Consider the following 25,642-nt stretch of genomic DNA (forward strand, 5'->3'; position numbering starts at 1 on the left):
AGGAATTCAGGGCCGAAAGAGTACTTAGATTGTTTCCACACTACACCCTTCCCCCTTGTCTCATCCATATTTATTTTTTTCTATTTTGCCTTCTGGCAGACTTTTGGCAATGACTTCAGCCTATTGGCTAGGTGATGACATCAGACAGTCTTGCCTCTCTAGGAAGAGCAGCCTCATTTGGTGGGGAAAAAACCCCCCACCTTAAATTTCAATCCTAGGTCAACCCCAAACCACCAAAATACCACCAAATCCACAGAAAGAACTCAGAAAAGAAATCAAATCATCCTTCCCACCCCTCCAGAAGAAAACAAAGCAAAAAATAAACAAACAAAAACCCCAACTAAAACATACTGTTAGTTCTTTTTGAGATGTAACACATTCAAAAGCAAAATCTAAACAGTGGTACTGAAACAATGAGTATGTTAAAAGAAATGGTAATTCTGTGATCTCTGCATTGAGCATTCCCATACATCTGTCCTGCACCTAACTGAAAGTTATGTAGATAAAAGTTTCCTGTTATTTTAATCTTACTCAAAAAATTTTTAAGTAATGCTTGAAATGTGTGATTTTTAAGATTTACTTCCTGTGTTGCAGTTACCAGGAAGTGCTGTTGACTTGTTTTTATAATGTATTTTGGTGTATTTAGCTTTTGTGACTGGGGATGCACACACTTGTTTTATCAATTTTAAGCTAATTTCATAATTTTGAAACTTGAGTAGTAGGTTTGAAACTTGAGGTTTTTTGTGATTAAGAGCTCACTGAAATGGAATTGTTGTTGTTTAAAAGGTAGTGAACAGTTTGGGTTCTGAGTACTAGAGCCAGTAATGCTTCAAGTGGCAATTTGGCGATGAACTGGCACATTCTTAGGCAGTCCTTATATTACGTTCTAGCAAAGACTGTGGGGATGCATGATTTATTATTATTATTATTTTTAAAAAGGGAATCTGAAGCTCTTCAGTGGTAGAATTTAGCCATTCAAAGGACAGGTAGCCAGAGAATGTTGGGAGAATGAAGAAATATCTTTAAAATGTTCTTCCATTACATTTCTGGTTTCTGTGCCTTTTGATGGGCAGCTGAGATGCTGCTAATGTGGCTTTTTGTGTTTCTCTTGTCTGGGGAATCTTTTTTCACATTTTCTAATTTAATGTCAAGTTCCCAGCTTAGCCTAGGGTAACAGGAAGCAGTCTCAGAACCAGTGAATTTAAGCTCCCTTATGATGACTGTGTTGGTTGGTTGGTCTCCATATTGAGGCATTCTGTGGTTACTATACACTGCTATTTCTTTCTCTTAATACTAAGTTAATAGTTGAACAGTTTTTACCATTCCATCTGGTTTCTATTAACTATTAATTTTGTTGTTGTTACTTGTCTTCAGTTTTTCTCTTGCTGTCTAATGGAAAATTAGTGTTTTGTGGCTCACTGGGGTACTTATTTTATCTCAATTTGACAGTCAGTGGCTAATATTAGGATGTTGAAATGTAACAACACTCTTCCCCAAGGAAGTATTTGTCTGTCTCAAAGGGTTCAGGTTAGTTTGAAGAACCAGATGTAATACCTTAGGCTATTTGAGACACTGGCTCTACTTTCAAATCCAGGCTGGGCCATCTTGGTTAGAGTTGGTTAGAGACACAAACCCCTGTGTTTTCTGTGTGCATTGTTCAGTAACTCTGCTTCTGCTATTTTACTTTTTTTTTAATCTTCCCTCTCCCATAATTGTGGCCCTGCACCCACCCTAGTCTTTGTGAGAGTACTGACTGTGTGTTGTTCTCCCTAAAAATATCCCTTGTTTCAAGTGAAATTGGTCTCCTGACTTTGGTTGGCTTCTCATTTCCCAGGTTACAATTAAGGGTCAGAGCAGGAGTTGACTTAGTGATCATCTGTGCTGAGTCTGGTATAGTTATTACAGCTGGACAGAAGCTCTTAAATTAAGAAACATGAGCTTAGCTGCAGTCAGCGTCCCTGAAACGGCTTTGTGTACAAAGCTCGGTTTCTAAGGGACAGTGGTTTATAACTGGCCCTGTTGTTTTCCATCAGCCTAAAAGTAATGAACTTTGGTGACAAGTTGTTATGACAATACCTTATCATTGCCACACCAGCTTTTCAACAGAAAGAATTTTCATGATTAAAATACATTTTCTCACTATTTTTGTTAATGGCTGCAGGGGTAGGAGAGCTATAGACCTAAGCTGTACTTTGAAGGCTCATGATTTACCAAAACACCTGTGTTTAAATGGCAAACACACGGTAAACAGGCAAAGAAAATAGGAAAAAAACTCTCTGTCCATAAAGCTTGTTTTGATTGGCAAACTTTCACTGGCTGTGTGGCGCAGGGAGTTTTATGTTGCATTTTGCAGCATGGTTTTCATGACATACCTGTGGCATTTAAACAATTTACAGCCCTGTCTGTAAAAGCTCTTAATTAGGCATTGGGAATTTTCTCTTCTGCAAAAATGCTGTATTAAATGCAGAGAGGATTTGAAGAGTGATACCAGGACTAAGGCAATTTCTCAGTAGGGTTGCTTTAACCTATATAGTGTGGTTTAAAAATAAGAGAATGCCACTCCTTCTAATAAACTGTAAGCAGTGGTGTTATGGGTAGTGAGAAATGTAGCTCAATTACAAGAAGCCATTTCTATAAACCTTTCTTCTCTGTCTCCCTCAGCTGTACTGGAGCAAAGTCCTTTTAGAGGTAAGGTTGAGTCTATCTCCTGATTACCTGGCCTAAAGCTGTCCTGTGTGAAGAGGAACAGGCTTAGGACAATGTATATGATAATTCAAGAAAGGCAGTCTTTTTAAAAAACAAACAGGACAGAGGCCAAATTCATATTGAAAAAATCAAGCTAGATAAATGCAGTGATAATCGGACCCAAATGCAGATTTTTGTCTTTTATTTCAGTCTTTTGATCACTGTGTATCCTACAAAATTATAATAATATTATGGCAGATGGCAACTGGAAGAAACTTAGTGGTGAGAGCAGAAGTTCTCCTGTGAAAGGATTTCTGTGATGCAGCAGTTGCAGGATGGATGTCTTAACAGTCCCATTTCTGCAGCCTTTAGATCTCAAAGTCGAGTAAAGTACAACATGAACAAGAATATTCCTTGGGTGGGTGCAGTTGGAAAGGAACTCTACATTCTCCTTTGGTGTCTGATAGTCTCCCCCTAGCCCATGAAAAAGCTTGTGAATCAGGCTCTTTAGTTTTTCTTGATGCTTCAAACCATTAATGGTTTTTGCAAATTGTCTGTCATCAGAAGACCTACTTTATTTCTCATCCAAAATTCAAAGAAGAAATGTAAGAGACCTCCTGTCATTAGAAAAACAAAGCAAAACAAAAAATTAAGGGTAGAGGAGGACTATTTATTTTTTCTCTTCCTCAGTTGTATTGCAGATCATATTGCTTATTACGTGCTCTGTCCTCCTTTCCTTTTTTTTGTGCTTCTGCTTTTTATTTAAAAGGGTTTTCACTTCTGCCATGCCATGCCATGCCATGTAGCAGCTGCTTTTGATTTGTAGAAGCACAAATAGAAGCCTTCTCACATGTCTGACTCCAGGGAAGATGTTAACATGCTTTTCACTGAAAGGAGAAGAAGGGTGAACACAGATACATCTGAGATGAAAACAGAGCATCTGCAATAGCAAGAAGTGTGAATTTAACAAGAAGGAAACATGAGCTCCTGATCAGCAGTGGGAAGAGAATCTGCTCATTGTAATGCGAGCATTTTTGCAAGTTGTCTTCTTCTTTACCATTTTTAGATGTGAACCACTTATACCTGTCAGTGTTTTTCAGAGGTGGTCTCTGACTGTCCCATCCTTTTCAGCTGAGCTTTGGGAAGGTTTAGTGTCCAAGGCCATGAAGGTCTGACTACAGAAAGTGCATCTCCTAGTTCCTCAGCCTTTCCTCTGTTGGTTTCCCTGACTTTTCTTCTTTGCTGTTGTCTGTGGTACAAATGAAATCAGATACCTTGTCATTAATACTGAGGTGACACTTGAAGGATTTGTCTTTTGAGAGGGTTTCTTTGTCTTGGTTTACTGTAGCCCTTGATTTGACCCCATCTAGTGCAGATTCTTTCCATTAAATGAAAACCAAATGTGGTTTGTGAGGTTTTTTGTTGTGATATATATTTATATATGTCTGTGTATGCATTTTTAATCTATTTAACATAAAGATGCCTGGCAGTCTTTCTATTCCAGTAAAACCTCCAGTTTTTACACCAATATCCTTTCATGTCAGTGTCTTTTGTTGATTGCTGTAGTCATCTTTTCTTGTATTGGGTTATAAGATTTTTGAATCAGTTCCAGCTTTTTGCCGTGTGTTGTATTGCTGAGCAGTACACAGCTCCTGAATTCTCTTCTTTCTTCAAAGTATCAGTTGAATTTGGCACAGTATTCTGATTTTTAATTACATCCAGATAGAATGACAATTCCAGTCATTCTAGGCCCAGTATTTGTAACTCTTGTATAGTGAGATTAACTCCGTAGCTTTCAGGGAATAAAACCACCCTATATAAGTATTTGTTAGAAGGGTATGTTGAACTGGAAGCCAAATCTAATGCTCCACTTCCAAGGAGTGTTAGCTGGCAGAGAAATAAAATTCTTCTGGCTTTAAAAATTATTGCAGTCTTTTTTTCTAAAGCTCACAGGAGCTCCCCTTTGCACCCAAGATTAGATTTTTTGGACTATATCCATTCTATATTCTTGATATGGAAGTCACCCTCTTATGTATAATATCCCAAATTCCATTTCTTGCATTGAATTTAAAAATATTTCTAAGTTATTCCAGGGATGGGGAAGATACAGAGAAAGACAATATAGATAGCAGCAGAAAGACAGAAGAAAAGGGCTGGTTCATTTGGGAAGAACAGTATCTTAAGAAGAATCAAGAGTGGTAAAAAGCACAAGGAGATGAAGTGCAGGTGTGGTGTGAGTTAAGATGGTACTGGGAATAGTGGTGGTGGCTGAAGATGCACTTGGTGTGGTCACTGGTTCACTGGCTGTTCTCTGCTGCTGAAGGATACAGAGCAATTCTTACTTCCAGGCAGTATTTATGTGTGGGCTTTGCTGGTTTCACCCTGTCACTTTGGGAAGCAGCTCCTGATTTTTAATCTCCGTAAGCCTCTAGTCTCGCACCAAAAAATGCCCCTCCTGAAATGTAATCCTCTTACTTCAGTTACACTGCTATGCTCCAGTTATGCCCATGTGCTTGGGAGCACAGACAGCAGGGTTTCTGAGTATGCCAAAGCTTGGAAAACCTTAAAAATCACAGCACCTAGAAGAAGCCTAACTTTTTTGGACAAGCTTGTAGATTCTTTATGCTGTGGGGCCCCACTTGCCAGGAAAAAAAAAAAAATAGCAAGCAAACAAAAAGAAAACCCCAAAACAAAATGAAACAAATTAGGCATCTTTGATCATATATCAGTTTATCAATTTGCGTCTCCCTCAGTGTACAGGGGAATGAAGACATTGTGGAGCACCTTCTGCATGCTCATGGACCACATGCTTAGAGAATTATACGTCATTATATAGCCACAGAAATTCAATGACAATTTGAGATGAAATTTACAAGTGGTGGGGAAAATAGAGAAGTTTCAGGAGCTAAATGAGATTGGTGGAGTGAAATACATCACTCTGACTTAAAGGAAGCAGTTACTAAGAAGTAGCCAGTGTTTTGCCAGGTGGGGCTCTGGGAGGTAGCTCTTAAAGCAGATCCTGAAGTCTGATACTCCATGTGAAAATCAGTGCCCTGACAAGATGCAGCTTGGAGATTTATATTCCACAACCAAGAAGAATGGAGGGGAGAGCTCTCACTCATGTTCCCCTTGCTTTGGCATGGCTTCACGGTACATGAAACTTGTCCTGTGCAAACCACAGACGCTGTTCAGCCACGTGCCTGTAACAGGACACAGCTGCTGGCTGTGACACGGAGCAACACCGCATACAACAGTAGTACAAACAGGGGTGAATTTCACTCAGGGCAGCATAATTTCCTTGTGCCTCAGGTTTCTCTTCTGCCAAGTAACTGCCACCCTTGCCTCCTTCAGGATACTGATACTGAACTCCAGGCGTGTGTTTTGCAAGAGGCTGTAAATTGCACACTGGTCTTATCATCTCTTTTACAGGCATCATCTTGTTCTGCTCTTATTTTGAGCTGCTCCCTAGTGTAGTTCAACACTGGAAAACTGCAGTATTTCCTCTGGAGGGGGAATACTGTTTTGGAGGAAAGCATGTGCACTGTGCACAAAAGTTTCAGTCCTGTAGTACAGCCTAATTGTTGGTGATAATGTGGGTGTCACCCAAATACTTTAATGTCCTAAGAGAGGTTCTTCCAATTTTACATCCTCTTTTTTATGTAATTCATTCTGTCATTTTGGGTACTAGCAGCAGATGGTGTTAAGGACCCTTTCAAGAAAAGTATCAGCTCTTCTAAGCATCTGTGTAGAAAATTGGCCAATTGTTCCTTTGAAATCTTGATTTTGTTATTTACCTCTCTGTTATGCTACTTTGTTCTTGGGTGCAGACTGCCTGTTTCACTACTTTATGATGCTTCACTACTTTATGATGCTAAAGCTTGGAGTTTAGGTGACTGGAAGAGGTTTGTCCCAGCAACTTTTCACTGGATATGAGATGTTTTCTTCACTTTCACACATTAAATAAGGGAAGACTACAGGGAGTATGTCAAAAGACCCACAGACTTTTTCCAGACCTGATATTTAAGTATCTCTATCTCCCTATTTGAAGCATTATTAAAAATTGAACCGTAAGGGTAATAGGAAACTGTCTTAACTGCAGGGTGAATTGTTATCTTTTGATCAGTTGTAAGTACATTTTCCTTTGGGTTGATTCCCATTGTTCATGATGCTTGTTTTGTTGCAGGAATCCCTGCTCACCAGTCTCAGGTCTTGTCTGACTTAAGGAATTATTTAATCTCATCTATGGATTTCCTCCTGGATGTCTGTGAAAACACAGTGACTTTTGTTACTTCCTCAAAGCACATATGTGTAAGGAATGGTGAAAGGGAAACAGAGAGTTAAAATTCAAAAGATGATAAACATATCTAAACCTTACCTTTTCCTTGCAAATTCACATCAATCTCACTCATGTTTGGTAACTTTATATTGAAACACAACAGCTGTGAATTTTAAATAGAGGGGAGTCTGAATGTGGGCCACAATGTTCTGGTTTGAGTTTTTGTACATTTAAGTCTCTGTATTTCAGAGCACAGTCCAGTTGTTCATGCAGGTTGCATCCCTATCCCATGGTACTGTCTGATCATTGTCACTGCCTGGACTTGCAAGATGCAGCTCAGCAGCATCTAATCCTTCCCCCTGTGCTCCCGCCTTTCCCCACAGTGCTTGTCGTGCCAAATCATCTGGTTTGTCTTTTAGAGAATTTAGAAAAACTTTGCAAAATTTTTTTTTTTTTCTTTCTGGATGTCTTCTGAAGGGCTCCATTAAAACTAAAAGCTAAGGGAGAATTTTGACATTATTTAACATCCAGACAAGCAATATTGCTTGCCTGGGATTTGGCTTTTAAGAAAAATGGATTTCCAAAGCAGTAGTTACTTTTCTTCAATCTCTAGGATGATACTTCAGCAGTCATTTCAAACTGGAAGTATGATACTTACATTCAGGGGTAATTATATTTTTTTTTATTTTTAAAACTAAGAAGAATCAGAAATAGGTTTTGGGGGGGTGTGTGGATTGAGAAATTTCAGTTCTGGATCAGAACTTTGTTGTAAAAGGATCAGTGAACATGTGGTTGGTGCAATGCTCCAGGTATAAAAGATTGCATACTGAGGATCCTACCCCCAAAGGATCTGCTGGATTCTAGTACCAGTGGTGAAGCCCCTCTTTGATTGTTTCAGCTTTTCACTCCATTACAGGTATAAAGGCTAAGAGAAAACAACCTCCATTAAAGGTATAACTATGTATCTTTGCAGCAAGTATACCGAAATGCCTTTAATTATTTAGTATCTCTCTGTGATGTTTTAAAAGTTGCTTTAAAAATACAAAATTATGTATTTTAATAATATCTATTGCTTTCTAAACCAGCTGCAGATTTCACAGATAGCCAGTGTGATTTCTTTGGATAATGAATGTGTAGAGCAGTGAGCATGGAAAAGATGGAAACTGAGTTTTTAAAACATCTAGTTTTGGTGGGGGTCAGTTTAAAGGCAATTTGACAAAAGTCAAATTGTCTAAGTTAATACACTTTTCCTGATAACTTTGATGCAATTTCCTATGACAAAAGAGTTCTCACTCAAAGCTTTAGATAAATAAAGAGTAGGAGATAGAATGTGGATATGAAACTTACAAATAACACTTTCCTCATGGGAAGTAAACTTTAAAAAATGCTGTGTCAGTGCAGGAATGCAGCACTGTCCCCAGTAGGTCAGCCAGCACACTCCACAGCTGCAGTTCATTTTCTGTTTCATAGGAATAGATGAGTGAGGCAGAGGAACCCAAAAAAGTGAATTGCCTAATGCTACTTGCATAATATCAGTACTTTTGAGCTGATGCATGTGTGTTTCCATAAAAAACTCTGAGACTGAGCAGGATTTCACTGGAACTGGAGCATGAGAGTTGCAGAAAGAGAATGAGTAAATGTCTTCAGTTAAGTGGAAAAGCTTCTGTTTCAATAGGCTAATGGCCCAGAGATTTTATTTTAGCAGAAAATGCAGGCGTTCCTGGGACTGTGGTGGTAAATTTAGTTCTTACGCAGCTGCTGGCATTCGGCTCATTCAGACACACAGAAACCTCAGCCCTCCTTATTAGACAGTGTGTGCATCGAGTTTCCCAAATGGGTGAAGAGCAGTGCTGTCCTGGGAGGCTTCTTCTCTTCAGCTGGTAGTTTTGTAAGTCTCTCATCCGATTGCCTCAGACAGTCTTCTGCTGTCTTCTAGGTTTTCAGGGTTTGAGGCTGCCCACATGGAGGAGCATCCCCTTTTCAGCTACAGGCACCATCCTCTGTATTCACACCACCTGCTAAAAAAAAAAATAAAAGTATTTTTTACTTTTCATTTTACTGTGTGTTGGCCTGTGGGTTGACAGCTCTGCTGTGCTGGGTCATCTCTGATTAATTTAGCCAACACAGCTTCATTGGCTTCAGTGTTGCACAGTGTAAGCACTGCACAGCTGTCCCTTCTTGCACAGGGGTTCTTTAAGATGTGTTCCTGCTTCTCCCAGCTCAGTGTGTAGTAAATGTAGATTTCCATGTGCAAAGGCAAACATGTTTTTCTAGCTGCAATTTTATTCATCTGTTTCTCATGCCTTAAGGTAAATTGGTGTTTTTAAAACTACCTACTACCACTTGTAGCTACTGAAATACTTTTCTTCCGGTGAGGGTGTTGGTAGTGGCTCAGTCAGAGTCTTTGAGCCAGCAGTGTGCCCAAATGGCCAAGAAGTACATATAGAGTGTGTTAAATCCTGTGTGCTTTTGCAGCCTCTAGCACTGTGCAAATCACAGAATTTCTTGGTCAGTGAGAAATGGCCATCTTGAGTCACTGTTGTTCACACACAACTGTGCACAAATGGAACAGTCCTGACAGACAGGTGTGTAAAAGCAGGAGACATCATCCCCTGGCTTCTTCAGCTCTGAATTTTTGCAGGAAGCCCAGAAATTCACAATTGCAGAAAATGTCCTGCTGAGGCAGGCTGTGGGGAGGTGTGGTTGACAGTGGCATAGGAGGCTGGGGGTATATTTGTTGCCAGGTGTTTCAAAGCACTGCCGAACCAAGTCCTTGCCATGCACTGGTACTCTTGTAGTGCAGTGAATTTAAATGTTTGCAGCACCAAACAGTGCAGAGCATCAGAGGATGCCCATGAATGTTGCTGTGCCCAGGAGTGGTCCTCTCCCTAGTCCCAGTAGCCCACTTTGGACTCACACTAGTTGGCTGCATCCCATAGCATCAGGTGAGGCTGCATGTGAGACCAACTGTGCTTTCTTGAGAAAATTATATAAAATGCTCTTGGGTTATTGATTAGGTTAGCCTGCTCTACATCTCAAGAGTTTTTTGTTTCTGGTATCAGGGTGTAGGTTTTGGGGAAAGAAAAGGTAGTTGGCTGTATGTGTGCTTTCTCTAGTTTTGTAGGGTTTTTTTCCAGGTGGAACAGGGGAGTGGGATTTTTTGATTAAAAAAAACAGTATTTAAATGTGGGCATTCACACATGCACGTTTTTATAGTTTTTTGTGGTATATAATCTGTCAACATGTTTGGAATGTCCTGGATATTAGTCAGGAACTCTGAAGTGTCATTTAATAAAAATCTTTATGAGCACATTTGTGCTTTAAAAGATTCTCATTCTGCAGTTCAAATGCTCTGTCTTCCAAATGAAAAATACCTTTTCCTTTAGATGTGAATATTTTTTTTTTCCCCAGAGCAATGTTTCCTTTAAGAATGGCTGAATATGTTGCTTTTCTTAGACACTATTCTTAGTGAGTTCTCTGAACTTACAAACAAATGTTGCTAGAAACAAAGTGACTAAAACTCTTGAGAACATCACAATTTAGAGTGTTACAGGGATCTTACTCTAACCAGTGTTTGGCTCAGTAAGTTTGGCATCTGTAATGACATCTGTAGGCCCTAGTTGATAATTTACCTAAATTTCTGTGATCATTCAACACTGAGTTTTAAATGCTTCAGGCAGAATATTTTGCTGACTGCAGTAATAAAAATGCAAAGGTAAAATTTCAGGAAAAAGCAATCTGGTCTATACTGATTAGGTATTGCTAAATAGATATAATATCTACAAGTGTTCTTTCAAGAGTTTGATTGTCATGTGCTTTTAGCCATATCATGTTAAGTGTTAATAAAAATACCTTGAACACTTTCCCAGCATTATTTGGGAAGTGATTTCTCCAATTTCTCTAGAGAACATTGTTTGCCCTTATGATCCAAGCAGTCAGAAATAGGTTAATAAGCAATCAGGTTACATTAATATTAAAGGGAGGAAAAGAAGGTCAGATCCTTGAGCAATATAGAAACTACTTGGAGTATCAAGGTCTCTTTGGGCAATAGACAGTTTTCTAGTGTTCTGAATCTGGTATTAGATTCAGGGGGCCTTTGCAACCTTGGCTAAGAGATGAATTGGTAATTCAGTGTTTCAGCAGTAGACTTTGGTGGTATGAGTTGACGATAAAAGCAGCTTTGTGACCCATGTTAGATGAGCAGAGGTAGAGATCCAGGCTGGTATGCAGCTGCTGCTGTGCCCATGGAGCAGGTGCCAGAGCATGGCCCAGTGGTGCAGCAAGCGCTGCACCTGCGGGGCCCTGCGGACACTGTGACAGGCCAGCTCTTCTGAGAGGCTCTGCAGGCTTCCTCTGTCTGCCCACAGCTTGAGAAATTCCGAGTTACCAATTGCCCAGAGGGTTTTTTAATCTCTGAATGTTAAAATAGTCAATTGATTTGGCATATTGACATGTTTAGTGTACCATGAGAATTCCAGCAGTTGCATTAAATGCAATTACTTGGTAAAAGATGGAATGTTATTCCTTTTAATGTGTTTATAATTGCAGACTTCCTCAGCGCCTGTCTCTTTCTTTCTGCCGTTAAATACACAAAATTGTTTGAAATGGCATGTTCACTGTAAGCTTAATGTGTACTGCTTCCATTATCAAGAAAGGTGTGTATTTTTGGATCATGTCTTTTGTAGTTCATATGATTTGTTCCCTCAGGGAAGGATTCATTTTTTTTGTGTTGCATCGCATAAAGTCATGCATTGATTTTAGGCAGGTTGTCTGGCAACAGCAAGATAAGAACATCAGTGAAACATACTGGGTGCCAAACTTCGTAGTCTACTTTCTTTGTTTGAAATTGTGCACATGGCATGTGCATCTAAAGTGTGCAAATTGATACAACTTTAGTGAAATGTACCAGACTGATGGTATTGTACAGAAATAAAAATTTGCACTTCCAGGTGAGGCAGCCTTTGGTCATCAGGAGGAAAATACATCTATCATCTTCTAGCGCAGATGATTAAAGAAAGAAGATGGAGGTCAGATGTCCAGTTTGAAATAGCAGCTGGAGATGCAGGTTATCCGTGACAAGAAGCACTTTGCAGTTGGAAATAAAGCAAAGTGGTGTGAAACCCAGGAAAATGCTATGTTGAACAAAGCCATGGAGAAGAGGGCCTTTTGAAGAGAATGCCCTCCTCACCTTATCCACCATCTGGCTGAAGTCAATAAAGAATCCAAGCATTGTATCTCTTGTAGTCCTGTGACCAAACTGGCAAAGCCAGGCGCAGAGCAGTACACAACAAGTAACCACATCGTATTGGACACATCCATGGAAGGTCTGAAAGCTCCTCCCAGGGCAGGTGGGAGATGGGGCACACAGTGTTCCTGTCCACACTGGGGTGCAGACATGGGCAAGAGATTCTTATTTAACTTTGACATTCTGCTGTGTTTGCCTTGTTCTTTGAATTTCTTCTCAGCTCTACTTCTTGTTTCTGATCCACTAGCCTCTCTGACCTGCCTCCCCAAACCCCCAAGGCACATGGCCTGTTCTTTGAATGCCTAAGTTCCTTGAACTTTGCTATGGAAGCCATTTGGTCTGTTGTCTTTTCCTTTTGTTGGCCAGTCTTTTCTGTTAAAGCCATATGACCTCATGATTTTATATCCGTTGCTGAAATTTTCAGGCACAGCTGTAGGTTCAGTGTCTGGAATAAAGCTTGTTAATTCTCCTGTTTTACTTTCAGGCCTGACTTTTGCCTTCAGGTTGTTTTTCTGAGTTTGTCTCCCACTATGTGAAGTGGCTAAATGTGAATATGAATAAACAAGTTAGAGAGCTCTCCGAGTTATCCACAGTTAACCTGCTATAGATTTTTCCCTATGATAGATCTGAAATCTTACATTGGCTTTCTGCTCTTTGTCAGGGATTGCTGATTGCCAGGAATCAAGTGGGGTTATCCAGTAATAGAAGATGCTGGATTAGATGCAAGGGGCATGATTTGGATTCCTATTTCAGTATTTATATTGTGTCTCCAGAAAGGCAAAACAAGAAATAGGTGATGTGATTTCCATCACCCTTTTGCTTTCAAGTGTCAGGTAAACACTGCACAAGTATTTACAGTATTTCAAGTTAACACTCCACAAGAGCAGAGATGCCACTAATGTTTTTTTGACTAGATGCATTATGGCATTATTCTTAATTTCATTACTCTTCTAGCTGTGTGCAAAAATCATTTATGAACCTTGTTGATATTTATTGCTCTTCCACAGTGATCTGGTGACTGCCAAAGAAATAAAGGTCACATTCAGAAGATAAGATGCAAAGTAGCATTTCTTACTGAAGTAATTAAATGTTGAGTTCTGTCAGTGATGAGATCTAGTGCTGACAAAGCTTTTGTAACTTAACAATCCATTGGTTTTGACAGATGAAGGAAATAATTGCAGTGTTCTCCCATTTCTTTCCTCTCATTCTATCTACTTCAGACAATTAAGTGCACTTGCCAATATTATCAGCAGCAATTCCTCTCCCCAGACTAAAAACACATTTTTTTTTAATATATGTTCTTCAGGTATAGGGTTTCAGAGCAAGATTTGCAGAAATTCTCAGAAGTTGTCAGGAAATTTGACAGTCATGAACCCTGAAACAGTACCTGGGTGTGTACGACTTCATGTTTGTAGAACAGTGATGCATTCATGGTCATAGGACTCAGTGGAAGAATGGAGTCTCACTTCTCATTTTCTGCTTTCCCTTGCATGGGTCAGCTTCAGACTCAGTACTTCAGCACCTCTCACCATTTCAAGCAGTGTCATTCTGAGTTCCATTCTTTAATTCTCATCAGATCTAAGAATGAGAATTGCTGTATGAATTGGAACGGTTTTCACTTATTCATTCTCTTCTGCAAAGTTTTTTATTAAGAAAAGCAAGATTTTGTTAAAATTCATTGACATGAATTGTTGATAACAGTGATTTTGCTAGATAACAATCTCATGCTTAATCCATCATTTTAAAATGCAATTGTAATACACAAAATGAAATTAAAATACCTTTCAGAGTCCACTTAGAAAACCACAAGTTGGCAGTGCTCTAGCCAGTCTGACCTGGTTTTTGTGTCTCTTTTGGGCTGAGATATTAGTACTTGCCTCGTAGGGATCTCTCTCTGTGGCATTACAGTAACACCATCCTCAAAATAAAGTCTCTGCTCTTTGTTACTGAGGTTTTAGATGGAGACCTATCTTCAGATGAAGCTCTTAACACAGGTTATCATGTAAGATAATGTAACATAGAAATTGTACTGCAAAATGGAGACTGTAGTGCCCTATCAGATCACTGGTGTGTTGAAGAATTAAGACTTCAGGAAGCAAGTGTGTGCTGGGTTCACACAAAGCCACTGGTGTCTTGAGGTCAAAGGAGTACCATCCTCTGGTTCCCTCTGTCCTCCTTTCCCAGGTGGAAAGAGAATAAAAGTCACCTTGCTAACCCATTGGGATCTGGCTTGCAGTTTCTTCTGCAGGTCTGTGAGCAGAGATAAAGATCATTCTTAAGACTGGATTTAGGTGTGTAGTCACAATTCACCAGAAGGCACTTGCACAAGCTATGAAACTGCTTCCTCTGTCATCTTCTATTTACCTGTTTTGATGACTGGAAACAAGAGTGTTGGAATTACAAAACCAAATTATTTTACTTTTTTATTTTTTTTTTTTTTTTTTTTTGTAACCTTTCTTCTGGCCAGGATGTTTAAGTTGTGTTTCTTTAGAGTGCCCACTTGTTGATGCTACACTAAGTCTACAGCTAAGTTTGGAGAAAGGTCAGTTTGATACAATGGTGTTTTAAATAGACAAGAGCAACTGTGGCTGCACTGGCTGTCATGCTAGGAACTGATGTATTGGGGTTCACAGGAATTCTGGGTTTGGCTGTGTGAGTTAGGTAGCTTAGTGGAAAACAGAAACATAGGGGTACTAGGGAAGAAAGGGTAAGATAACTTGAAATGCTGAATATATGAAAGACTGGAGTAAAAGGACGGACAGAAGGGAGTTATCATCTTCCAGATATCTGAACTGAAAAAGCCTTGAGAGATGTCTGAGGAATGGTGTCAGAAGGGAAAACAAGCCAGGCAGATGGTGAAGGCAAGGTGTAGAGCCCTGAAGAAAAGCAGATGCAACTGCTGAAAAAGCTGAAAAAAAGCTGAAGCAGCTGCTGAAGGAAGAAGGCAGGTCTGTCACTCACAGCTGGGAGCAAATTCAAGGGGAAGGTAGACAAAGAAACGAAAGCTGGGAGGAGGATTCTGGCAATTGGAAGCAAGTGCATCCAGAAGACTGGTAGCAATTTTTCTGGGTTTCAGTCATTTTTGTAGAGCCACACTAGCTGCTGGGGACCTCAGAGTGGCAACTGCCAGAGAATGGCTCAGGAGAAGTGACAAGTCACACTTGTCATTTTTTCCGGTCTGGGTGGGGTTTGTTTGTTGTTTTTTAAACACCTGCCAGGTGGTTCTAGTTGGTGATGACTTCAAGAGGCAGGATTCTCATTATTCCAAACAGGCTGAATTGCTAAAGGAGAGTGACACTTACTTTAACTAGTGATAATTGTAGGGTCCTTGCTTGCAGATGTTGCTTTTGTCCTGATCTTTCATTCAAGTGCAAAGCCTGATGCTTTTACTGGAGGGAAGGAGAGCTTGTTTGGAGCTGTGATTACCAGCCAGAATATGTCTTACTGTGCAGTGGGAACATACCAGAAATAGTCTCTGAAGGTTTTTATTTGTTGGGAGTGATAGTACCGTGAAAGCTTAGCCTTGTCACTCCCATATCAGTGTCAATTTGTGAATAATTCTAAAAGATGCCAGGATTAATGTACTGGTGGTGGATATAGAGTGAAAAGTGAAATGTGTTTGTTTGCCTTTTAAATAATTTTTATCTGTTTAATGTTTCTGTTCCTCATTAATTGTGCCTGCTTTTAAAATCTACTGTAGTGAATTTCCTGTTGATGTTATGGATATACCTGCTTTGTGTGGCTAAGAACCAGAGATGTTAAAGAGCACTTAGGTGCTCAGGTCTCCATTGGGAATATCACAGATTCCTAAATATATCTGTGCATGCACTCTGTAGCCCTTAAGGGAATACTTTTTAAGACTGATTTTTTGTTTTAAAATGGTCACTTTTTCAATAACAAAACCAATTGTTTGCAGTCATCTGCTGACTGAAACCTCTGATAGGTATGTTTCCAACAGTAGATGAATAAAGATAATATGTTCATCTGTCTCTTGGAGGCTCCTGGCATCTATCAGATAAAATCTGTTCTGGGAGCAGAGGCAGAGAGACAAGTTTCTGTGGCAGCAGCTAGAAGTCTGTTTACTCTGCATCATCTACTGTGTTGTGCAAATACAGGTCTTGTCTTCCAGCCTGTCATGCTTACTGACTTTTAGCACATCCTTTTCAACACAGGTGCCTGTGTAAGTTCAGTCACGCTCCCTTGCAAGCATTTTCTTCAGCTAGACAGGAGTTTTTGGGAGTGCATTGAGTTAACATGAAAAAACCTCTGCTCTGTTTAATTTCATCCTTGTCTTTGACATCCTGGGCTGGATTTAAGACTGTCACCTCTCTTGCTTCAGGGGAGACTTTTCACTCAAGGGTTTCAGTCTCCACTCTCATTTTCCCTTGTCGCATGTAGCCTTGCTCTGTTTGCTTCCCACGCATCCCTGGAAGGCCGAGTACAGCCTGCTTCCCCCACACCTCACACATATGCAGTGGCAAGTCTTTGTGCTTGCCAGCTTGTGTTGGTCTCTTTTCGTCATAGCTTGAGAGTGTGTTCCTGCCCCCTTTTTTCTTCCTCCTGTCTCCTGTAGCTTCAATGAACTTTTTTTTTCTGCCCTGTTGCTATGGTTACATTGCCTTTGATGAAATAAGCTAGGCTCTCCCTTATGATTGGAGCCAGTTCTTAGCTGTACAGGTTCTGGCAGTAGTCCTGTCCAACGTTAGTCTTTGCATAAGCATTATATCCATATTTTTGAAGGTTTTGTGTGTTTGTTTCTGTTCCAGGAATACTATTATCTGTGTAACAAAAGCTCATAGTCATCTCAAAAATCAAACTCAGCCTTGCAGTGTACAAATCTGGCATTCTGATACTTGATGGTTTTTATTTTGGCCATCGGTCAAAACTAGCATGTGGTGTTCCCTAATCACTTTTCCTCTTTTCTTTTAGAATACTTGGATTCATACAGGAAATTTTAGAACACTGTGTTTGCTTCCTCATGCTTTTAATGAAGGAAATGCAATTTTTATCTGTCAACTGACATAGTGCCCAGGACTGTGTTGAGAGGCAGCTGGTGGTGTAAGGAAGGGACACCCTGATTTTGTAAGCACATGCTAAAGTTTTATACCTTGGCTTCTCTTCTCCCAGAAAAGCTTTGAAGCTGCTGTGGAGGATGCACTGTAGGAAGAAGTACCTGGGACCAGAGGGATATCAAAAGTATGGGTGTAGCATCTGAATGCTCAGCCAGACAGGTTGACTCCATGTGGGCTTTCATGTAATTGAAGACTCACTTGAATTGTAGCAAACCATAGGCCAGAGTCTGAGACCAGTGTGCTGATCTAGGACTAACAGCAGCTGACTGACAGGGAATTTTTCATGTCCCTATTTGTTATAGATGTGGGACTTCTGATCTCAATTTCTGTCTCATCAGTCACTTTGCAGAAGACTAGAAGAGGGTGCTGTCAATCAAAGTGACTCTGTTAGGTTTAATTCTCTTCAGGAATAAAGAGTTTGTTTCCTCAAATCCCAAGCAAAAATATGCATTTCTAGAATCCCTTACATAGCACAGAGCCCTCAGGAAAAAGTACTAACTTTGCCTTTTTGTCTGAGGGTTTAAATCTCAAACATATTGCATCCCAGCTTTACAAACTTAGAGGAATGTAGATCTCTAACTGAATGTTATGACTTACTCCGTTTGTAGTACTTGTTTAGGAAAAAGTATTTTTCATTGGATTTTAATCAGAAAAGTTTTTGCAAAGGAATTTCTAGGCTCTTCCAAGTGAAGCAACTGTGTCCAGTTACAGTTAAACTGATGTTCAGAAGCCAGGTATCCTTAAAGGATGAAATACCTTGCTGAAACCTACAGGTTGAAGGAGATAAAACTGTCATCCTTATGCATCTGGGTCTGAAAAGTGAATAACAGATACAATCGTTGCTAATTTCAGTTTTGAGAATTGCAGCTTCCACATTTCCATCTTGTATGATATTTCCAGTTTAATTCCAAGTTCTGTATTAAGAGGAAGTTCCTTAGTAATTCTATCCTGTATCCTTAAGTGACATGCAGGTGGTTATTCATAATTGTTTCCAAACATCACTATGATTTTTTTTGTTTTTAATTAAGCAAGAGCTTTCAGTTTTAGTGGTTGGATGTTTGCCTCTAAATGTAGATGAAGCAGGCCTACATGATACTGAGAAGTATCCTTTCCAAAATAGGTGCCACCTGAGTCAAAGGTTTTACCCTCAGAGAAAATATTTTTTTTAGTTTTTGTCAGTTTGTACATGTGTTGCCTATGTGATTTTCTGAAAGGTACTATCTTGTTAAATAAACAAATCAATTCAGTGATTATTGTAAATCAGGCTGATGTCAATAGAAGCAACATCCTTAAAAACCCCAGCTGTAAGACTCTCTCCTTGGTGGAATTTGGTGTTTAATGCCAGCTTTAATATATTTTCCTGTGACTTGTTGCTGTAGTGATCCTGTTCTTGCTCTTTCAGAATGAGAAGGCTTTGGGGCATTCCGTGAGCCGCTCTAGTAACATCTCAAAGGTATGTTGCTCGATGTAACTCAGTCTTTGATAAACTTGGGGACACTGGGATTTCTTTCATTTCAAAATTGGGTGATACATGTAATGATGTGACCAGTAGAAAATGCTTTTTATGCCTGTCATTGATAGTCACTCCTGAAACATTAGAACTCTGGTGTTTTGCAGACTCTCTTTACAGGTCAAATGAAATGGAAGCTATGGTAGGTTTTCTCTTTCACACTGTCAGCCTCCTTAGCTGGATAGGAGCAAGATAGATGACAGATACCTGAGATGTTATCTTGCAGGGAAAGTGGCTCCAAAAACATCACTCAAGTATGTCATTTTATAAGATAAAGCTGTGTAAGATATATATAGCTGTGCATCCCATAAAATGTGTAGGATATGTGGTTAAATGTCATTATAATGTTACTTCAACACTGAATTATTTTATGTGCCATGGCCTTGTTATCCAGGACATGACGATGTAAGTATTTTTAAATATTTGATTTTACAGACCCTGGTAATGTAAGGCAAGCATGATGCTGCACCCATTCTAGTCACTCTTCAGCACAGCCAGTGGGCACATCCAAAGCATAATTGCCTTCCATTAGGAAAAAGGTATCTTCTGTCCAAGATAATAATTGCAAGACATACCCCACTTCCTCATTGCAAATAAGATTTTTTATTAGCTGTAAACCTGACAGTGTTTTGCTTACACAAGTACAGTTGCTTAAAGCCTTCATGCAAGCAAGGCTATGCTGGTTGAGCAGTACTTTTCATGGGGTGCATAAGCTTCAAGTCTTTGTTGCCAGAGTTTTAAGTGATTGCTTGTAGTTACTTTTAATGAAAGACTGAGTCATTATAGCTGCAACGTAAGTATGTGAGTACTGCTGGATCTGGGGAGCTGTTCATGACTATCTCCAGCAGAGGAGTCAGTGTGTACACATAATTTTATTATAATAATATATGGTTTATATGGGCACAGACAACTTTCACTTTGGACCTGAAGGACAGGATTACTGTGTGTCCTAAACAATGAGCAGGGCAACTGCCCAGTGCAGAAGGTATTTACCAAGCTGTAGGTGTTGTTATCATGGATTGATATGAGATAGTTTTGTATTTGGCATCAGAAAATGTGCATTCTTATAAGGGGTTTTGAAATAAAAACTGTGTGAGTATAAATTCTCATGTGGGTTTTTCTAAAAAGGCACTATGAGTAGGGTTTTCTTTACCCTGGTTCATAGCCTCTTAGGAATCCTTAACTGGATTGTCAGGTTTTGTTCAGCAAAGATAGTAGTTTTGCCATTAAGTATCATTGTATTTTTCCCAGAGTATCTCAAATCAGCACAAACCCTTTGGCAGCAGCACTTTGATGCCCATATGAATCTGCACAGTTCATTCTTAACTCATCAAGAACTGATAGTGTGGCAGTGCAGTGGGAAGGACCTTGCACTCTGGCAAAGCTCTCCCTGGGAGTGCTGGCAAGTGAGGCATCAATATTTACATTCATCTTGAAGTGCTGAAACGCTCGACGTGACTGCTGTGTGCTCCAAAAGCTAAAGTTCTCAAGGGAATCAAAAGTCAGTCTTGCCAGTTTAATGGACTTTTTGGTTGCAAAAGTGAGCTTCCCACGGATGTTGATGTTCTTACTGCTCCTGTGTCATCTCTGTCTGATCCATTCTGTGTACCTTCTCCACTCTGGATATGAGTTCAAACAAGGGCAGTGGGTGAAAGTCCCATCAGTGAAATCAGTGAAACCGATTTGCCTACATGTCTGAGTGCTGCCTTGTGCATCCAGGCAGTTCACTGCTAAACTGCAACAATTATTTTGTGGCTGACAGGCGTTTTGGCTGTTGCAAGCAATTTTGAATGACAAATTAGGAAATATTGTAATAGTGGAAGCTTAAGTACATGGAAAATTTTTCTTTAGTTGTGAGTTTTAGTAGGAAAGTGTCCTTTTTTCAATCGTTCAGAATACCATAGCAACCTGGCCAATAAGGCAGATTGGATACACATAAAGGAATAAGTGTGTAAATGCTTGGCTGCTTGTATAGCCCTTTCTGAAATCCACAAAACTGGTTGATCCTGCACCATTTTAAGAGGAGCTTTTTAACCAAAATTGGGTTAAATCAATTACATGCTTCATTTCCAGATGTGTTGAAGTGTGTGTGTGTGTACAGAAATAATGGTCATGCTTTCTGCAACTGCTGTTTCAGCCATTGCTTTTCCACCCAAATCTAGTTTACAGCACAGCAACATAGCAAATCTCCTACAAATTCTTGGCACTGACACTTGATTCAAAGCCTCACTGGTGCTGCTATGTCATTACAAACCCACTGTGATTATTACTGTGTATCTTTCCACTGCTCTCAGTTGCACAGTGCAATTTGAGTAGAAAGGATTGAGTCAGAACTCAGCCTTTAGCCAAGAGAGGATGCTGTGTTATTTATTGTGACCAAGGAAAGCAATGCTCATGGGCTAAAAGTGATCAGGGAGAGAGGCAGACAGATGGTGCTACTGAAAATGTAATCAGCTGGTAGAGGTAGCAGGACCTCGATGAATTTAGACCCCCAGTGTCAGGGCCAGGTGGAGCTGTCCCTTGGGAGAAGGGGGCAAAAAGGCAGTTTTCCAAGAGACAGATGCTAAGAGAGGCAGAAGAGATGCTAGTACATGTGGCCAAGCCAAGAAAAAGCAATCACCTGAATAGTTGGCTAGGGATGGGTGCCAGAAAGAGCAGAAAAAGGAGCAGGGAATAAGATGTAGGAGGATCTTCATACGGTGTCATTAGACTCTGTGCAGTATGTTGCACACTGGGGGATGTGGCGTTCCTCCAGGCCCTTCTTTGCCTTTTTGGTATATTTCAAACACTCCTTTTAAATCTGCTACATGTGAAACGTTTAAATTTCTGAAATATTCTATATTTGTTTTGAAATTAAAAAAAAACATTGAAGGCAGATTTAATTGATTTAGTCATGGGACTTGAACACAGCCCATTTTTCCCCAACTTGCCCTGTTCAGAAACATAAACAGCACTGATGCTGATTGAAACACCCCCAGTTGGCACAAGAGAATACAGCCCAGATCCACATCTCGGCTGTTTACACTAAGCCAGCATTTTTTCCAAGCAGCCACTGATTGCTGCAAAGTGCCTTCATCATACAAGCCCCACAGAGAAATAATTAAGCTTTATAGAAGCTTTATCCTCTAAATATAGAAGAAATTGACCCTAACACACAGCTAGTCACAGGGAGCAGCTAAAAGAGGGATTTTCCCAGTAGTGGTAATTCATGCCCTCAGTTTATAGATAAAGGAATTGTGCTTACAAGCAGATGAAAGGAGATCACTTACAAAGCTGGTCTCTAAACAGTTATTCTCAAATTAATGGTATTATTTACCTTTAAAGTGTCTGATATATCCTGAAACGAATGATGTGATGTCTGGAAATACCTCCAGGTCATCTGTGTGCTGTTCTTGTCTTCTGATTGCTTTGGAGAGTTGATTCTAATGTAAAGGGGAAGCACTTTGTAGTCTTATTTTCATGGCACTCCAAGGGATAAACTTTGAAAATGCTAATACAGGGATCACAGCAAAGGAATCAAAAGTGAACTCCTTAAAAAAATGCAAATGCTTTGTCTTTTCTGAAGGCCTATATAGTTTTATCTTTTGAGTAAAAGCAAGCTGTAAAGTATTAGTTTATTCTTAGGCTGAATAGCAGCCAGCACAGACACAAAGTGGTAGCCTAAGCTTGCTATGAAATTTAAAATCCATTTAGGCTGTTCATCAGCTTGAAACAGATTTAGAAAAGCATATGAATACACACGTCCACTGTTGCCTGAAGCTTTAATGGATTCAGTGAGCATTTGTCTGTAGAAAAGTTGTCCAGGTTTTTCAGTTGCAGAGCTCAGCTGTCCTCTAGTCTATGAGATGACCAAGGCTTACTGAAAAAACCATGTTTCTCAGAGGTGTTCTGTTCAGGTATGTGAGCCTGGGGGTAGGAAAACACAAGTTGCTTTAAAAAAAAACCCTTCTACTGAGTTACTGGGGAAAGGAAAAGACATGAAAAATTGGATAGTGTGAAGATGAAAGTGTACTCTTTCCCCAAGTACAACAGCAAGTAATCTCATGCTGGAGCACAGTGCAGTCATGTTCATAAGGAATGTGATAGTCTGTGCTGTGATAAATTCCCTCTCCTGGAGCTGGATTCTTTCTTCATACAGGTATGAGGGCACCCCATTAAGGAAGAACCTGCAGGAGTTTCCTCTTTTGTTCCCTCAGTACATTCAAGGTATTTTGAGGAAGATTTTTTAAGACAAAAAGCCATTTTTTCTTCTTCTCCCTGCAGAACCTGTGCAGGTGTTCCTGGGTTTAGTCAACATTAATCCCGTTCTATGGGCACGTTGTATTATTTTTGGGAAGATTTTGAAGGGATAGCCTCCTCTCTCTAGTATCTTTAGTTCTGTATTCTCTAGAGAAAGTTCCTGACAGAATCCTCCTTTAGATTTCTTTAGAAATAGTAAGGGAAAGCTGACATCAGCTTTGCTTCTAGTTGCTAGACATAATTTTAATTATAGTCATATACATTATATAAAGTATGGATGAAAGTTCTTCCAGCAGCTGACTGCTGGCTCCTATCAAATTGTTGCCAAAATTACATGGTGGAGTTGATCATCCTGAAATTTTCCAATGTCTCTTTCCCATATCTCCCCTACAGGTTTTTAACCACTCTCCATTTTAATAATTTCCTTTATCCCTCGCTAAAGACACTTGATTTTAATATGCACTGAGAATCAATGTGGCATGAATGTGGTAGGGAGGACTTATTGGAAAAGATCAGAAGTTGCTGATGGTTGATCCTGCAATGTTGGTATAACCATGTTTATCTGTCATGTTTCAAAACCAGCCTGTCAGCAGGGTGTCTGCCCATCACATCCCCCAGTCTGTCCCACGTGTCAGGTTTGCATGGTTTGGGCTTGTTGCACTGCTGCCTTGGCCAGGTGGCAGCACTGGAGGCCTCCTTTGGCACATGTGAAGCAACACAACCACGTCTGCTCCACAGATGAACTTCAGAGACTGTACAACTGCAGTGCACTTCAGCAAGAGCTGCCAGCCAGCACATACATGGAATACAGTACTTGCTGAAAGTACTCAAAAGCACGTAAAATAAAGGCAAGCCCATAATCAAAATGCCAGGTTGAAATTTGGGTTGTGGAGTGTTTCACTCCTTGCTCTATTGCTAAATTTGTACTTGCCTGAAGCTCCTTGTTCTGAAGTTCCTCCCGATAAAAGACTTAAAATTGAGCTTCTTTTTACTCTCTCTCTGCACAAAAGAGAGTTGTGTTCTATTATTAAATGTGCATAGTTCTTAGTAGGTTAGTTGCAGATCCTTAGCTGAGACTTCTAGATGTTCTTGTAGCACAAGTAGTAGGGTCACAGTATTGTTCCTAATCATGTGGCACCTAGAAACACATGTGGGGGGGCAAAACCCTTCCTTGCTTCCTTTAGACTTCTGATGGGTTGAAAAATTCTACAGAAGTTATTTCTAATTTTTTACCTTCAATGAATAATTTAATAATTTTTTAGAATTAAATAGGCCCAATAGGCCCTGTCCTTTAAAATGAGATGGAATTGTTATTACTGCAGCCCAGAGTGGGATAACAGCAACTGTAGCCAGAATTGTCATCTTAGATAAGCAGGTTATCTTGAAATATACCCAAGCCATTGGTGTGTTCACTATGGCTCACTTCAAAGATGCCTTTATTTTCTTAGGCAGGGTGGGGTTTTTTTGGGTTTAGGTGTGCAGCATGTAATCAAAAGTATGTAATAAGAAAAGACTGAGTTCTCTCACCAATAGATAACACTGTTCATGTGGAGGCAGAATGAGAAATATATGTGTATATATGCATGGACCTGCATATATGCATATTAAAAAATGTATATGTTCCTGCTGGCAACCCTTCAGAGAACTGTGGGAATCCCAGGAATTGTTACCTTCAAAACTGCTGTGATTGTCTGAATACCAGTGCAGAAGGCTGTGCTGTGACCTCAGTGAATTGCATTAGATGGGAATGTCAATATAGACAATTAACTAACTATTGACCTTTATTACTGAGCTATTTTAGGCAGCCAGTCGGGCTGTACAGAGTAGCTCACAAGCACATGGCTCCAAGGCTCTTCACTGGAGGTGATGTCCCTCCATGCGAAGGGCATGACAGTCCAGAGTTTCAGCAAGTGATTATGGGGCTAGAAGGGTCAAATTCAGGCTGTCAAGGCTTAGGCTATATGTCACATATGAAGATGGCACAAACCTCCTGTGCTAAAACCTACTGCTGCTGTTGCCATCATAAATAGCCAGTTTGGCCAAAGGTGCTGCTACCTGGGAGGCTGCTGCTGGGGCAGTAAGGGTGGTGTGTGCCAGAAGCTACAGAGTGCAGAAGGCTTTGACTGCTTATTTTCCCCTCTTTTCAGTCTCTTCAGAGCTGAGCTCTGTGTGGGAGCAGCATCAGAGCTCCAAGATAGCTGGATCTGCCTGTTTCATTCACCCATCACCGCCTCCCCTTTGCCCTGTTATGTCCCTAGGCTGCCTGTATTTCTTCTTTTCTGTGGCACCTCTCTGCCTGAAGCTGCTGTGTCTGAGTCAGTGAGGCCCAGGTGAGCTGGGAGGACTGGCCAGCAGCAGCAATGTGTAGCCCTGCTTCTAGATTTGGCAGAAGTTGGTACTTAGGCTTCTGGCAGCAGCTTGCATTTTACTGTGCTCTTGTCAGGGAGTTGTGCTTCACTGTTAGAGACTCATTGCTGTCACTGGCTGACGTTCCTGGGGAAGTGATTGGCATTAAAGCAATGGCTTGTTTTACCTCACTATCCTGCTCTGAGCTGCAGCACAGCTCTGTAAAGTTCCATGAGCAGAAAGCATGGGATGAAAAGAGGACAGACTGA

General features: G+C 40.2%; 1 protein-coding gene across 12 annotated transcripts in view; it reads left to right on the forward strand.

The window, feature by feature from the left end:
* Positions 1-25,642, forward strand: part of MARCHF8 (membrane associated ring-CH-type finger 8) — an 89,484-nt gene that overhangs the window by 46,622 nt on the left and 17,220 nt on the right. For 11 of the 12 annotated variants that reach the window (XM_086899937.1, XM_086899931.1, XM_086899938.1 and 8 more), the window contains one exon: positions 18,681-18,731. The exons of the other annotated variant lie outside the window; for it this stretch is intronic. In XM_086899937.1, the coding sequence (XP_086756063.1) occupies positions 18,681-18,731 (51 nt within the window). The remainder of the gene's footprint in view (positions 1-18,680; positions 18,732-25,642) is intronic. 12 annotated transcript variants of the gene reach the window in all.

Source organism: Cyanistes caeruleus, chromosome 8 (assembly GCF_971803275.1).
Source record: "Cyanistes caeruleus chromosome 8, bCyaCae1.hap1.1, whole genome shotgun sequence".
NCBI lineage: Eukaryota > Metazoa > Chordata > Aves > Passeriformes > Paridae > Cyanistes > Cyanistes caeruleus.